The 14,867-nt window shown below is 33.5% G+C and overlaps 1 protein-coding gene across 2 annotated transcripts in view; it reads left to right on the plus strand.

Moving 5' to 3' along the window:
- The window catches only part of ATM (ATM serine/threonine kinase), a 140,319-nt gene that overhangs the window by 36,138 nt on the left and 89,314 nt on the right, over positions 1-14,867 (plus strand). For both annotated transcript variants that reach the window (XM_067750943.1, XM_067750944.1), the window contains exons 14-25: positions 939-1,064; positions 1,626-1,751; positions 2,689-2,778; positions 3,867-4,038; positions 5,372-5,571; positions 7,816-7,898; positions 7,997-8,152; positions 8,951-9,026; positions 9,158-9,288; positions 11,170-11,290; positions 13,064-13,237; positions 14,294-14,463. In XM_067750943.1, coding sequence (XP_067607044.1) covers positions 939-1,064; positions 1,626-1,751; positions 2,689-2,778; positions 3,867-4,038; positions 5,372-5,571; positions 7,816-7,898; positions 7,997-8,152; positions 8,951-9,026; positions 9,158-9,288; positions 11,170-11,290; positions 13,064-13,237; positions 14,294-14,463 — 1,625 coding nt within the window. The remainder of the gene's footprint in view (positions 1-938; positions 1,065-1,625; positions 1,752-2,688; positions 2,779-3,866; positions 4,039-5,371; positions 5,572-7,815; positions 7,899-7,996; positions 8,153-8,950; positions 9,027-9,157; positions 9,289-11,169; positions 11,291-13,063; positions 13,238-14,293; positions 14,464-14,867) is intronic.

Here is a 14,867-nt window from a genome sequence, read left to right on the forward strand (position 1 = left end):
AGGGAAGCCCAATATTTCTATTTTTAAATGACACTTAGCATCTTCTTTGTACCATATACACAAATATCTCTTAAACTATGCTAGAAGCTCATTAAAAGGCATATATAATTTTTATTAATCTTTGTATCTTCTGCAGTGCTTAGTTATATGATAAATGATAAAATATTTGTTGACTAAAATAAAACCTACAAGCTACTCAAAGGGGTTGATTCAGTAGCCATAATTAATGATACAAACAGCCAGAGAAGAGACAGTGTGCCTATTTGCTCTATCTTGCCCCTATTACTGACTGACTTCTGGATTATAGTTGTAACCATTTTCATTACAAAGTAATGAGATCTTCCGTGTTTTCCCCTAAAATGATATTTCATACGATATAGGAACAGAAAAATCTGAAAATTTTATTTTTCTGTGTAACCTTTGCACATTCTTACATAATTCTATAAAATTGGTTAAGCAGTATCTACTGGCAAAAATGCCTTGTGTTAGTCTGTGGAGTGTAAAGAGCTGAATAAATCAAGGTTCTTATCTCTTAGAAGCTCAAAACGTCATTTTAATGTCTCTTATTATGAATCTAACTTCTACTCATGTTCTAAGAGTTACAGACATTTATTTGCCTATCAGTTTTTTTTCTTTCTTTTCTCCTTACCTCAGATATTTAAGGGCTTGTGTGTGTAGTACATTAAGCCACTTTAAGAAGAGATATATTACTTGGCCATTAGGACATACTACTTCTGTTTTTCCTGAGAACCCTGGTTATCACAACTCTGCAGGGATCCCTCAGATGGTTTTAGAGATGATCAGAATTATGCCACTATTGATTCAATTAACTGAACTTTTGTTTTTTAATATGTACATAAAATTTGCTCTTACAAAAGATAATAGTACTCGAATGATTTACAAAATATAAAAATTTTTTATTTGGGTTTTACTTTAAGACTTCAAATTCAGAAACGCTTGTCCGGTGTTCGAGTCTTTTGGTGGGTGTTCTCGGCTGCTATTGTTATGTGGGTGTAATAGCTGAAGAGGAAGCATACAAATCAGAATTATTCCAGAAAGCCAAGGTAGGAAGATTTATGTCAATAATGTTTTGGATTAATTTGAATGAAATATATTCCTGGGAAAACTGGTATATTTGTTTGGAAAACAAATTTTTATGTAGGTTAGCTCTTTCTTTTTCATTTATGCAGTCTGAGAAGAAATGATAGTTGTATCTCCTTCCTTAAATTTGAAATTATTTTAAGCCAGCTATAAATACAGTAATTGAAATTATATCACATTAAAATTTAATCTCATTAACAAAAGTACTGGTGTTTATCTGTACTTTAAAAATTTTTTCCCGGATCAGTTATCCTAAAGAATTTTTAACCAGGAGTGTTAATCTAGTAGGCCCTAACCATGAAACTGACTTTTATCTCTGGGTGCTGTTCTGTCAGTTGTGTGATTTGTAAGGATAACAGGTATAAGATTTGTTGTTTTTAAAAATTTGTTCATTTTTAATTATATTTTATAACCAAGTATAACTTCTTAAAATGATTACTTTTACTTCTTAAGTAAAACAAAAAAGCAATCAATCAGCTATGATTTTAACTGAAATTTGGATTTTTCCTCCTTTTTTTTAATAGTCTCTAATGCAATATGCAGGAGAAAGTATCACTTTGTTTAAAAATAAGACAAATGAAGAATCTAGAATTGTTTCACTGAGAAATATGATGCATCTATGTACATGTTGCTTACATAACTGTACCAAGGTAAGATGTTCCTACTTGACAGCATAGCCTACCTAGGAGGATGATAACTGGTTGGTGCTGTTACTATTTTTTGGGTCCATTCATAAGTTGATACACTGATTTTAAATTAAATTGGTAAATTAAGATAGTATCCAGAGGAAAAAAGCAACAGGTAATATGAGTTTCTCATGAAACTAACTGCACGAAACTAACCTTCTCAGGAAAGTTTCTGAGATTATTTTACCCCTTTAATATACAACTGATTGGTGACTCTTTTATTGCCAGTGTATTTTCATTTATTTAGTAAAATCTTGTTGACTACTAAGTATGTGATGTGCATACCAGTACACGAGGGCTAGTGGGCACTGCAAAGATAAACAGTTCTAGCACATACATTACTCTCTTTTGCCCAGGTAGTCTTACATAGCATTTGGTAGAAAGGGTGCTACTGTGTGTAATCTTTGTTTTGATTTGGAGCAGGCCTGAGGGGTAGCTGAGCCAAACCAGAGTATTGATAATAACTAGAAACACTTTTTAAAGCTAATGTTAAGTACATGGCCATATATCAATATTATCAGCATGTATTTTTGGATTTTTAATGTGTTTTTTTGTGTTTTGGTATAAATGGGGAAGGAGAGAGTGGATGAATAAACTCTAAGCTATGATTATTGCTTGCTTATGTTTAGGGGCAGTAGCTGGTATTTTACTTTAATGTTATTTATGCTCAATGAAAGATATTTGCTATAGTTATTATTACTTCAAGAAAAGAGGTTTGTATGTTTGAAGCAAGTCATATCTTGCTCCTAATAGTAAACTCTTTATCCATGCTTATTCTGATAATTTCCAGTGTAAAATAAAATCTGCATTTCATTCAAGATAGAGAAAATATTATCTGCAAAGAATAATTGTTTGTTTTTATTTCTTTGTTTGCTTGGTGTTTTGTTTGTCTTAATTACAGCACAGTCCAAATAAGATTGCATCTGGCTTCTTCCTGCGATTATTAACATCAAAGCTAATGAATGATATTGCAGATATTTGTACAAGTTTAGTAAGTATGCTTCCTATTTTACTACCATATTTCATTGATTCTAAGATGCTTTTTATAACTTTGAAATCTCTCTTGAAAAGGGATGCATCTCACAGAATATGGTATGTTATATTTTTAAAATGTGGAAATTAAATAAAGTTATTTGGTTTGCAGGGGGGAATGTATTTGATTGCTTCTTAATATCAATACCTAGCATAGTGCTTGGCTGTTAATTTCTCAATAAATAATAATAGACCAAGTGATTGGGAACTAATCATCCGGACTCAGTACCTTTTTCTATATGACATTGTACCAAAATTCAAAATAATTCTCTATTCTTAAAAATAAAAACAAACACCTTGCCAGACAAGCAACATATTCTTATCGTAATATTTATATTTCTTTTTCCATATAAATGGGCTTACATACTTTTTTGTCTGGAACAGTGCCTGGCACATAGTAGATATTCAAATATTTAATGAGTGAAAGAATGTTCTGTAACTTGAGTGTTTTCATTTAATAATAAATCTTGGTCATTTTTCCATGTTGCTACTACATAGGGGTATACCTATGTAGACTTTTTTTTGGGGGGCAGTACCATGGTATTTCATTATATATGGGAATAGTATATATGTATTTTAACCCAACTAATCTTAATTAAAATTTAAAATTTTTTTTTTTTTAACAAAGAATTCTGCAGTAAATTTCTTATACTTTCATCTCCTTCTATTTGTGCCTATGAAGGATGTAGGATAAATTCTAGAAGTGAAATTGCTTGTTCAAAAGGAATGTAAATTTTACTTTTCGATGGATAATGTTATTGTCCTCCAAAATAGTCTTACCAATTTATAATTTTACCTACACCCTCATCAATTTGGGGTAGTATGAAACTTCTTAATATAAGAAATCATTTGTAAAGATTGTGTATTATTCTGCTGTGTAGACAATACAGTTTATATATCTGTTTTCCTGTTGCAGGACATTTAATAGAAATAATACTGCAGGGTTTCATACACTTGAATCTTGAATTGTTTGATTAGGTCAGTTTTAACAACAGCATGCTTCTGAAAGAAGCCAACTTGGAACGTCTTTCTTTCTCTGATTTGAAGGTATCCATTATCAAAAAGCCATTTGACTTTGGAGCAGTAGAATCAGTGGAAGATGGTACTGATGAAAATCTAATGGAGATGGAGGATCAGTCATCCATGAATCTATTTAATGATTACCCGGCTAGTAGTGTTATTGATGCAAATGAATCTGGAGAGAGCCAAATTACTATTGGTAAATATATTTTTACTGCATGGGATTTTTTTTTACCTCTTTACATTGATTTGGTATTATGAAAGGCCTCATAGATACTAATTTTATGCGCATTTTATTTCCTTTTTGTATAGTCTATTGAGATTGTTCACCTCTATACATTTTAGAATTCCCTGATTTTTAATTGAATTTATTAGTTTCCTATTTTATTCTTCATGGGGGAATTTAAAATAATTATTAAATAAATAAAAACATATAATAGGTTATTTGGAAAATAGAAAGCAGGATAGTGCAAGAGCACCCATAATGCCATCATTGTTTACCTTTTTCTGTTATTCTACATAGACCCTTTCAAAATTATAATCAGCATTAACATTCAAATGCCTTTTTATACCTTGTCTATTTTCTTTCAACATTAACTGTAAGCATTTTTTTCATTTAGGTACTTGTGATATTGATAATCATACTTTTTAATGGCTCTATAATATCCCAATTAACATACATACCATAATTTACTAGAGCACTTTTTTTTTTAACTTATTTATTTTTTATTTTTTGGCTGGGTTGGGTCATAGTTGCAGCACGCGGGATCTTTGTTGCGGCATATGGGATCTTTCATTGTGGTGTGGGCTCTTCTTTTTTTTTTTTTTTTTTTTTTTTGCCGTACGCGGGACACAGGCTCTGGACGCACAGGCTCAGCGGCCATGGCTCACGGGCCCAGCCGCTCTGCGGCATATGGGATTCTCCCGGACCGGGGCACGAACCCGTGTCCCCTGCATCAGCAGGCGGACTCTCAACCACTGTGCCACCAGGGAAGCCCCATGGTGTGGGCTCTTTGTTGCGGCGCGCGGGCTTCTCTCTAGTTATGCAAGAGCTCCAGAGCGTGTGGGCTCTGTAGTTTTGACGTGTGGGCTCCAGAGCATGTGGGCTCTGTAGTTTGTGGCACGTGGGCTCTCTAGTTGAGATGTGTGGGCTTAGTTGCCCCATGGCATGTGGGATCTTAGTTCTCTGACCAGGGATCGAACTGGCTTCCCCTGAATTGGAAGGTGGATTCTTAACCACTGGACCACTTTTTTATTGTCAGAAATTTAGATTCCTTTCTAACAGTATTGCAGTGAATATTTGTCTATATAGATTTTTCCATAGATTATTTATTGATGACAGAATCCTGGGGTAACCTTTTATGAAGAATTTTGAAGCTTTTAGTGTGTAATCAATTTCATCATAATTTTGCTTTCCATATATTTTTATCTCTTTTTTTTTGTTGTTCAAGGGGAAGATATTTATGTTAATATTCAATGTATGTATTTGTTGCACACCTCTGTTAGTCTTAATAAGTGCTTTTTATTTTTAGGTGCCATGAATCCTTTAGCTGAAGAACATCTGTCAAAGCAAGATCTACTTTTTTTAGACATGCTCAAGTTCTTGTGTATGTGTGTAACCACTGCTCAGACCAATACTGTATCATTTAGAGCAGCTGACATTCGAAGGAAATTGTTAATGTTAATTGATTCTAGCATGCTAGACCTTACCAAATCTCTCCATCTACACATGGTGAGTTCAGTGAAATGAAGAAGTGCTTCATTTGTGTCTGATGTTGCTAGCTAAATGTAATGGACTGACATATTAGAATCTTATAGTACCTTTGAAGACTTGAAATTGCTTCCTTGAGAAATGAATCTGAGACTAGTTATAAAATACACTTTTCTTCTAATATACTGTGAAAAAAATTTAAGTGGATACTGAAACATTAAAACTTGGATGGACTTGGATAGATTTATTCTCTTTGGGTGTAATTATTATTATTTTAAACTAGGCCAAGAGCCACAGACTCTGAATGTAAAAATAATACTCATATAACATTGTTGTTGAAGTCTGAATCTTGCCTTGACCTTGGTTTATATGCTTTAAAATTTTTAAATGTAATTTCAAAGTGACTGTAAAGTTAAAATACTACAAAACTCCCATATTTCCTTCATAAGCCTCTGTAGTTAACATTTTACCCCATTTGACTTATCATTCTCTCTCTTTGCACACTACACACACACAAACACACACAAGCACACACTTTTTTTCTGAACTATTTCAAGATTAAATATTCAGACGTGATGCCCCTTTACTTCAGTGTGTATTTCCTAAAAACAGTGATACTCTCCTATATAACCATAGTATAATCATGAGGAAATCAACATTGTATCATTGAATTTACTTGTCAGGTCTGTTCAGTTTTTTTCAGTGTGGAACAGTTCCTCTGTCTTTCCTTATCTTTCACGACCTTCATATGTTTGAATAGTACAGCCACTTGCTGTATGGAATCCGTCGCTTTGAGTTTATCTCATGTTTCCTCGTGATTAGATTTAGACTTAACAAAAGTAATCTCTCTCCTTCCCTTCTCTCATCACTTTACTCATCTACTGATAGATATCTCCAATTCCAATCTAACATCATAGGATTTATTTTCTGTGTCCATATTTGTAGCTCCCTTTTCCAACAGTAAGAAACCAGGCTTCCTACTTAACCTCAGTGCATTTACTTGTTTACTCAATATTATTACATGTAACTTATCTCCCAACCATGTGGGCCATACCCTTAGCCCCAGTGCTGGTGAACATGTGGGGAGAGCTCCTGTCTCAGCAGATATCCTGGATGAGTCCATGGTCATATCTTAGTCCCAGCAAATTGGCAAACATGGCAAGTGATTTCCCCAGCCCTGGGAAACATGCCAAGTTATTCCCTAATTAGAACCTCTTGGAAACATTCAGGTTGAGTCCCTGGTAGAATTCCTTGTCATGTTCTAGCTGTGGTGAACGTTCTGGTTGATCCCCTAGCCCCGGCAAATATGCTTATTTGAGCCCTGTTTGATTCCCTGGTTTCAACCCTGGCAAATACTCTAGTCAAGTCTCTAGCCCCAACCAGTGGGGAGGGCTGTATGCTTTTCTTGGGACTTTGATGTTCAAAGTCACTTCAAGACACTTAGTAACATCACACATGACAAATATTTAAAATGGTCCAATTTAATATTCTTTTATAGTATCAGAAGGAGTAAGAAACAATTTTCTACATACAGATGATAGGAAAAAAATGCCTTCTGATTCTTAATACAGCTAGAAAATTATTTGTCAGCTGTCAGAAACTGGCTGCCTCATTATAACTACCAGCTATAACAACCGGTAGTTGCTGAGTAGCCCTTTATATCCATCGTTCCATAGAGAGCCTTACAAGGTTGCCTTATAGGAAGATAAGTCAGGGTATTTGGATTCTTCACTGCCCATAATTATCTCTGCTTTCCAGAATTCATTAATAGAATAGTGTTTAACCATTGAAGTTATCCCCAAGCATTGTTTTCGGAGGGTGGTGACATAATATAGTTTCAGACTCTTGCTCAGGCACTTAACTCCAACAGTGATAACACTGTCACTTACTGAATTCCTACAATAAACGCTAGACCTTTACATTCATTTCCTTTAATCTTCACAGTAATCTGGCCAGGTAAGTGCTATATCCTCATTTTAAAGCTGGGAGTACAAAGACTCAGATGACAAGGCAAGTTTTTAAAGCACTCAAGTAGTAACAGGTTATGGTACGGGGATTTGAATCCAGCTCTGTTTGACTTCAAAACACCCCTGCCTCCCCCTTTTTTAAAATTATATTGCTTCATAAAAATTCACTGCTCGTGTGTGTGTGTGTATGCACATATGTTTATATATGAATTTATGGTTACATATATGTACTTATTTAAATAAATGATATATGAAAAAACAAGAACAACAACTAATTTCCCCCACCCAACTATCTTAGTATCTAGTGCTTTTAAAGGACCTTCCTGGAGAAGAATATCCCTTGCCAATGGAAGATGTTGTTGAACTTCTAAAACCGCTATCGTAAGACATTAAAACCATATAAAATATTCACTCTAAATTTGTAGATTAAACTGGTGTGTTCTGTTATGCTGATAAAGTTAAATTTTTTTCCATCACAGCAATGTGTGTTCTTTGTATCGCCGTGACCAAGATGTTTGTAAAACCATTTTAAACCATGTCCTTCACATAGTGACGAACCTATGTCAAGGAAATATGGATGCTGAGAACACAAGGGATGCTCAAGGACAGTTTCTAACAGTGATTGAAGCATTTTGGTGGGTATAGACATTTTGTGGAGTTACTTTTCTTTTGCCACTTCTGCATACAAATGCAAACTTTGCATTTCTTCTAATCCTCGAATGTAACTATATACATCTTTTAACAATAGTGACATGTAATTTGTGTTTCCCTCCTTAATTGCTTGAAGAACTGAATTGTTTTCTGCTTAAGACTTGGCTTCCTAAAGTGGTTTTAGTGTATTTCCCTGCGAATTTTGAATCTCTTAATAGTTTGACATATATGATGAATAAAGCAAAGTGCAACAAGTCTAAATCAATCAATAGTTTATATTCCTAAAGTGGACAAATTGGCCTTGTCATTCTCTGGTTATTTCATGCATATAGTCATAGTGTGAGTTAATACCAAGACACCTATAGAGGAGCACATATATGTAATTTAGAGCCCTCCTACCATTTGGTGGGCAAGGACTTCTGAGTCAGTATAGAATGTCGTTTTTAAGTCTTTGATATAACAACACAGCAACTTTAAAAATGTTTTCCTTTTAAAGCAAGTTTTCTATAACATGGTTAGCTGAAGTGGAATAGCCCCAAAATGAGGCATAAGCATGTGACACAAATAACATACATTAAAATGAACTTTTCAAACCAATTTATTTTAGCTGGAATTTTTGGAAGGTGAGAATATTGGCATATGCCACATAGTGAGAATTAAATTTAGCATGGAAAGAAATTTTGGAAGCAGCCTAGAATAACCTTAATGTCCAGTGATTTTTTTTTTTTACTGTGCTTTTATTGGAATAATTACTTGATATTAAGACACATACTTTATTTCAGGCACTTAACAAAGGAGGGAAAATGCACATTCTCTGTAAGAGTGGCACTAGTAAAATGCCTTAAAACTTTGCTTGAGGTGAGTTATTCTACTTCAGTTATTAGTATGGTCTCCATTGGCATTTTTAAAGCAGTCTTTGTTTCTGTTTGTTAATGGGTGATTTTTCTCTTAGTATTTCACATTTAACCTCAGTTGTTCTTTTCCCATAGGCTGATCCTTATTCAAAATGGGCTATTCTGAATGTAATGGGAAAAGACTTTCCTGTAAATGAAGTATTTCCACAGTTTCTTGCTGATAATCATCACCAAGTTCGCATGTTGGCTGCACAGTCAATCAATAGGTAATGGGTCAAGTATTCATGAAGTGTCTGGAGTGCTGCAGATAGCAATTCAATGTGCAGGACAGTCATAGTTCACTAGTTGTGATATTAAAAATAGTTAACGTTTACTGAGCATATATTGTATGCCTGGCATTTATGTTTTCTCTTAATTCTGACAACTGTATCACTTTGATACTATTATTTTCTCCAATTTATTAATGAAAACTGTGGCTTAGATAAAGTAATTTGCTCAGTGCCATACAGCTAGTAAGTGGTTGAGTTGAATTAGGTGTGTCTACTCCCACTTACAAGAGATATAGGATGTTTGGATATTACTGAGATTTTATATGAGTTTGTAAAATGAAAATTAGCACATTTTACATTGTGCTAATTACAATCATATTTATTCAAGTGAACATAGAGTTAGACATTGGAGTGTTTCTCTCACAGGGATGTGTTTTATGTTTGAGTACCTGAAGAAGCAAATATTAATTTTTCAACAACTGCATGTTTATCAGGTTATCAACTTGATTTTAAAACTCTAAATTATAACCTACCTCTGCCTCTCCTACCTCACACTCCTGTAAATAAAGCACCTCTCTGCTTTATTTTTCTCTGTAGCATTTATCACCAGTTGAAATAATTGTATTTTAGCACATTTACCTAGGATATAAGCTCCTAGAGGGCATTGATTTTTCTCTTTTCTTGTATATTTAGTACCTAGAATAATACTTGGAATGTGCCAGTTGTTTAATAATTTGTAAAATCAATGAACATTTGAAAAAAAATTACATTATGCTTTAAAAACATCAAAGCTGAAAATCATTTAAGTAATTTTACTGTTCAAATGTAAGTGACCAATAATTAAAGAATGCTATAAAGAACTTGCCCAGCAGTCACATAAATACATGTGTTAGATGTGTCCAAAATTTGGATATGCTGACAATATTTTTTTTTAACATCTTTATTGGAGTATAATTGCTTTACAATGTTGTGTTAGTTTCTGACAACAATGTTTTCATAAGTCAGTCGTGTCTGGTAAAGTAAGCTCAGGCTTAGGACTGTTTTTAATAAAAACCATAGAGCATTGTAAGGTTTGCTAATGAATGTGTGCTTACTTCAAGTGCTTAAAAAAGATAGAAAATATATACTAAAGTTAAAGATCTGGGGTTACAGAGGATCATAAGTTGAATATAATAAAGCAAGGTAGTGGTGGCATTAAAAAAATCTCTTAAGATTCAAAAATGTATAAATTCATGAGTGACATGAGCATAGCATTTATTTATTGGTTGTTTACTTGTTAGATATCTAATATTAGACTATTTAAGAGAGATTAGAGAAACTGAAGGAGTCAGAGGAACACCAAAAAAGTTGATACTTCCATAAATTTTGATTAGTAAAAAAGGGTAAAGGACAAAATTGGTTAAAGAGTTGTCCTTAAATATGATTGTACATTGTGCAAAAAGCTGATCAGCTTTTCTCTATCACATAAAATTTTTGTAATGGAATATCAAGACAGTAAAGCTATCCACTTTTAAGTTGTGATTAAATATTAGAGCAGGTTGATGTAAGAGTCTGTGGCTGCTTCTAACTGATATTTGACCAGAGGACAATTTTTCTTTTCTGGTTAGTTAGAGTTAAGGGATATTCAGGTTTGGGCAATAATCTAAAAGGTCTGTTGAGACCCTTTTCAGTTCTAGGAGAAAATGGAGTATATGGTAAAGACCCTAATATTAAGCAGTAGATTTGAACCTCTTTAAATAGACTCACATTTCCTTGGTCTTTTGAAAGAAAATCTAATATGTTAGTATGTCTCACAGAGTGATTTATTTTTGCCCTGTAAATATGCTTTGGAAAGTATGGTTTATATTTCACTTTTTGCTTTTTTTTTTTTTTTTTAAGATTATTTCAGCATATGAAAAAAGGAGGTCCTTCCACATTATTGAAAGCACTTCCTTTGAAGCTTCAGCAAGCAGCATTTGAAAATTCATACTTGAAAGCTCAGGAAGGAATGAGAGAAGTGGTAATTTTAGTAATGCTTATTTGCTGTTATCATATGCTTTCTATAAATATGCCACATATTACTTTACCAAGTTTGGCCTAAGACAGTATATATCCAGTAGTTCACAATATAAATTTAGACTAGAACAGCTATATGAATTTATTGAAATTACTTTATTTATAGGTCAGAATTGGTTGAATAATGACAGTTTCTTTTGGTTCAACTTATATGCAGCATTTTTGTAGGAAAAACAGAATTTACTGAGTTTTTATAGGAGTATAAATGGCTTATTTTTTAATTAAAAACTATATTTTGGTAAGATCTGATTAAAAGCTAATTCACAGAACAGGTGACAAGAGGAAGAAATGGATTGAGGAAAAAATGTTCTAATTGGGAAGATCAAATTATCTTTGTGCTCCTTAATGAACCTTATGATTTTCATATTTTTCTGTAGATAATATTTTTCTTAAAATGGCAAAAATTGTCTTAGTGGTAGAATTTATTCATTTGTCTATGCCTTGATTTGTTTATTAAAAGTGTGTGAAGCAGTTAGTCAAATGACTATATATTCTGTAACAGCACCAAACTGAAAAGGAAAGTTGCATGAAAGAATGTGAATTTAGAAAAAGGTTTCAATAGATTGGAAAAATGAGTGTAAATAATACTCATTTAAAATTTACTAGAAATAACATATTATATATTTTAAAATCAGCCTGTCATGTGCAAAAAGGGAGAATACTGACCTGACAGCAGTTAATTTGGAGAAAGATCTAAGAAGTTTTACATCTTGAGAGCATAATATGAATCAACATTGTTATCAAAAAAAAGCAAATTCTGTCTTAGATGTCATTAATAGAAGCAGACTGTAATGAACAAGTTTATAGAAAGAACTTGAATCTTGTATTCATTTTTTTTTAACATCTTTATTGGAGTATAATTGCTTTACAATGGTGTGTTAGTTTCTGCTGCATAACAAAGTGAATCAGCTTTACATATACATATATCCCCATATCTCCTCCCTCTTGATAGCATGTTGGGTTTAGTTCCCAGTAAAACTGAATTTTTAACTATTGCTAGAATGTTAGAGAGTCTGAATATTAGAGAGTCTGTAGATCTGTCTTTTATAAGGAATAGGTAAAGGAGTTGGCTTAGTGGGAACCTCATAGCTATTTTCAAACATGTCAGTGATTGCCATTTAGTAAAGGAATTAGGTCCTTCCTTTTTTTTGTACCAAAAATAGCAATAGGATCAGTGACTGGCAGTTTTTTCCAAATGTGAAGAGAAACTTCTACCAAGTATAGCAAGTCAAAAAATGTACATGTCTGTTGGAAAAATGATTGGTTGTTAAACTAGAAGCATATATCATTCTATCTAGTTGCATGAATTTATTGGTCTTTTTAGTAATATATATGATAATATTTTTAAAGAATAAAGAGCTATATATTAAGTTATAATGGTAAACATCTTAGGAGGTAATACTTGGTAGTTGAAGAGCTTTTAGTCTCTCACTTTCCTGCAATTTCTTTCTTTCTCTTTTTTTTTCTTTAAAGTGCTTTATACCCATTGAAATGTTTGGCAATTCTTTCTATAAGATCTTATCAAAAGCAGTCTTTCCCTCTGTAGAAACTGTGGTCCTTTCTGATAATATCTCTTCTTAGCTCCATCACTATAGGATTTAAAACTGTTCACGGGCTGCTTAGATGTCGTCGTGGTGTACTCTGGTTTTAGTCTGGTTGGTTTATTTGGAATATTTAAATATTAACATTGCATATTGTTTTTAAAATTATTCCGAAGTCCCACAGAGCTGAAAACTCTGAAATTTTGGATGAGCTTTGTAATAGAAAGGCCATTTTACTGATGATGATAGCTGTGGTGTTATACTGTAGCCCTGTATGTGAAAAACAGGCTTTATTCGCCCTATGCAAGTCTGTGAAAGAGAATGGATTAGAGCCTCACCTCATTAAAAAGGTAACTGTGGATTAATATTTTTTATTATGATCTTCCTTGGGTAACTTTTAAACAATTAAGGTTAAAGCTAGATTTTTAATGTGGCATTTATTAAAGACTTAGAGGCAGTTTTATTTTTTAGATTTGGAATATTAGAAAGCAGTAACTTTTAAAATAGTGTATTTATTTGTATACAGTGTCATTTTTTACATTAAGTTTAAGAGCATTTTACAAGGCAGTTATTGAACTAACGAGAGTAAGTGACCTATCATATGCAGACCAGGCCCTCTGGAATAGTATTTATTGGGGGAAGCGGAGAAAAAAGGAGTAGTACGTGTTTTGCCTAGCGGATTCTGGAGCAGGACATTGGGATCTAGCGGGGCCAGGAGTCAAATTTTAGAGCTATAAAGCTTTTAAGTTGCATGATTAGGAAGACCAGGGTCCAACACAGTGTTGTAGAATGCTTACTCCTGCCCCTGTTCCAACACCTCAGCATTAATGGTTTGGGAGGTTCCAAGCCTTTACATCCTAGATTTTTACATGATGAACCAGTGATAGATCATGGCTTGATATAACTAGCATGGTTTCCAGTGGAGCTTTACAATAGGCCAACCTATAAGTAATCAGTCTAGATAGTTAAACTTTTACCTTTCAGTATTAAAGTAAGAGGTTACTTTAAAAAAAAATTATACAGTTACACTACCTAATTATTATTGTACGTGGAATATAGTGTTTGGATTTTTCTCATTTGGGTTTAGGACTGAGAAGAATTGTTTTACTTTATAATGAAATATAATCAAATCTTGAAAATTGAAACATTTTTCTGTTTTTATTCATTTAACATTTATTGAGGGTTTGCTGTGTACCAGGCACCGAGTAATTACATTAAATACATTTTTCTTGTTGAATTTTGCTGAAGTGGGTTCTTTATTATCTCCATTTCATAGATGAGTGAATCAAGGAATAGAAAAGTTAAATGAATACTTAAAGTCATACTGTAAATAAATATTAAGGATTTAAATGATTTATTATTTCATTATTTTCTTAAAACATTGACTTCTTTTTTGATTTGTATAGGTTTTACAGAAAGTTTCTGAAACTTTTGGATATAGACATTTAGAAGACTTCATGGCTTCTCATTTGGATTATCTGGTACTGCAATGGCTAAATCTTCAAGATACTGAATACAGCTTATCTTCTTTTCCTTTTACTTTATTAAACTACACAAACATTGAAGATTTCTACAGGTAGGTTTACATCTGTCACATGTGAAATATATTTAATTTAAAATTAGGTATTAATCATAATGTGAGTGTCGCAGCGTTTTTTAATGGAAATGTATTGAAGTGGACTTAGGATCTGGTCCTAGCTGTGTCAGTAGCCAGCTACATGACTTCAGGCAAGCCACATGAACACCCTCTGGGACTTGATTTCTTAATCTTTTTCTTTTTTTTTTTTGCGGTACACGGGCCTCTCACTGTTGTGGCCTCTCCCGTTGCGGAGCACAGGCTCCGGATGCGCAGGCTCAGCGGCCATGGCTCATGGGCCCAGCCGCTCCGTGGCTTGTGGGATCTGCCCGGACCGGGGCACGAACCTGTGTCCCCTGCATCGGCAGGCGGACTCTCAACCACTGCACCACCAGGGAAGCCCG

Source organism: Pseudorca crassidens, chromosome 9, assembly GCF_039906515.1.
Source record: "Pseudorca crassidens isolate mPseCra1 chromosome 9, mPseCra1.hap1, whole genome shotgun sequence".
Lineage (NCBI taxonomy): Eukaryota > Metazoa > Chordata > Mammalia > Artiodactyla > Delphinidae > Pseudorca > Pseudorca crassidens.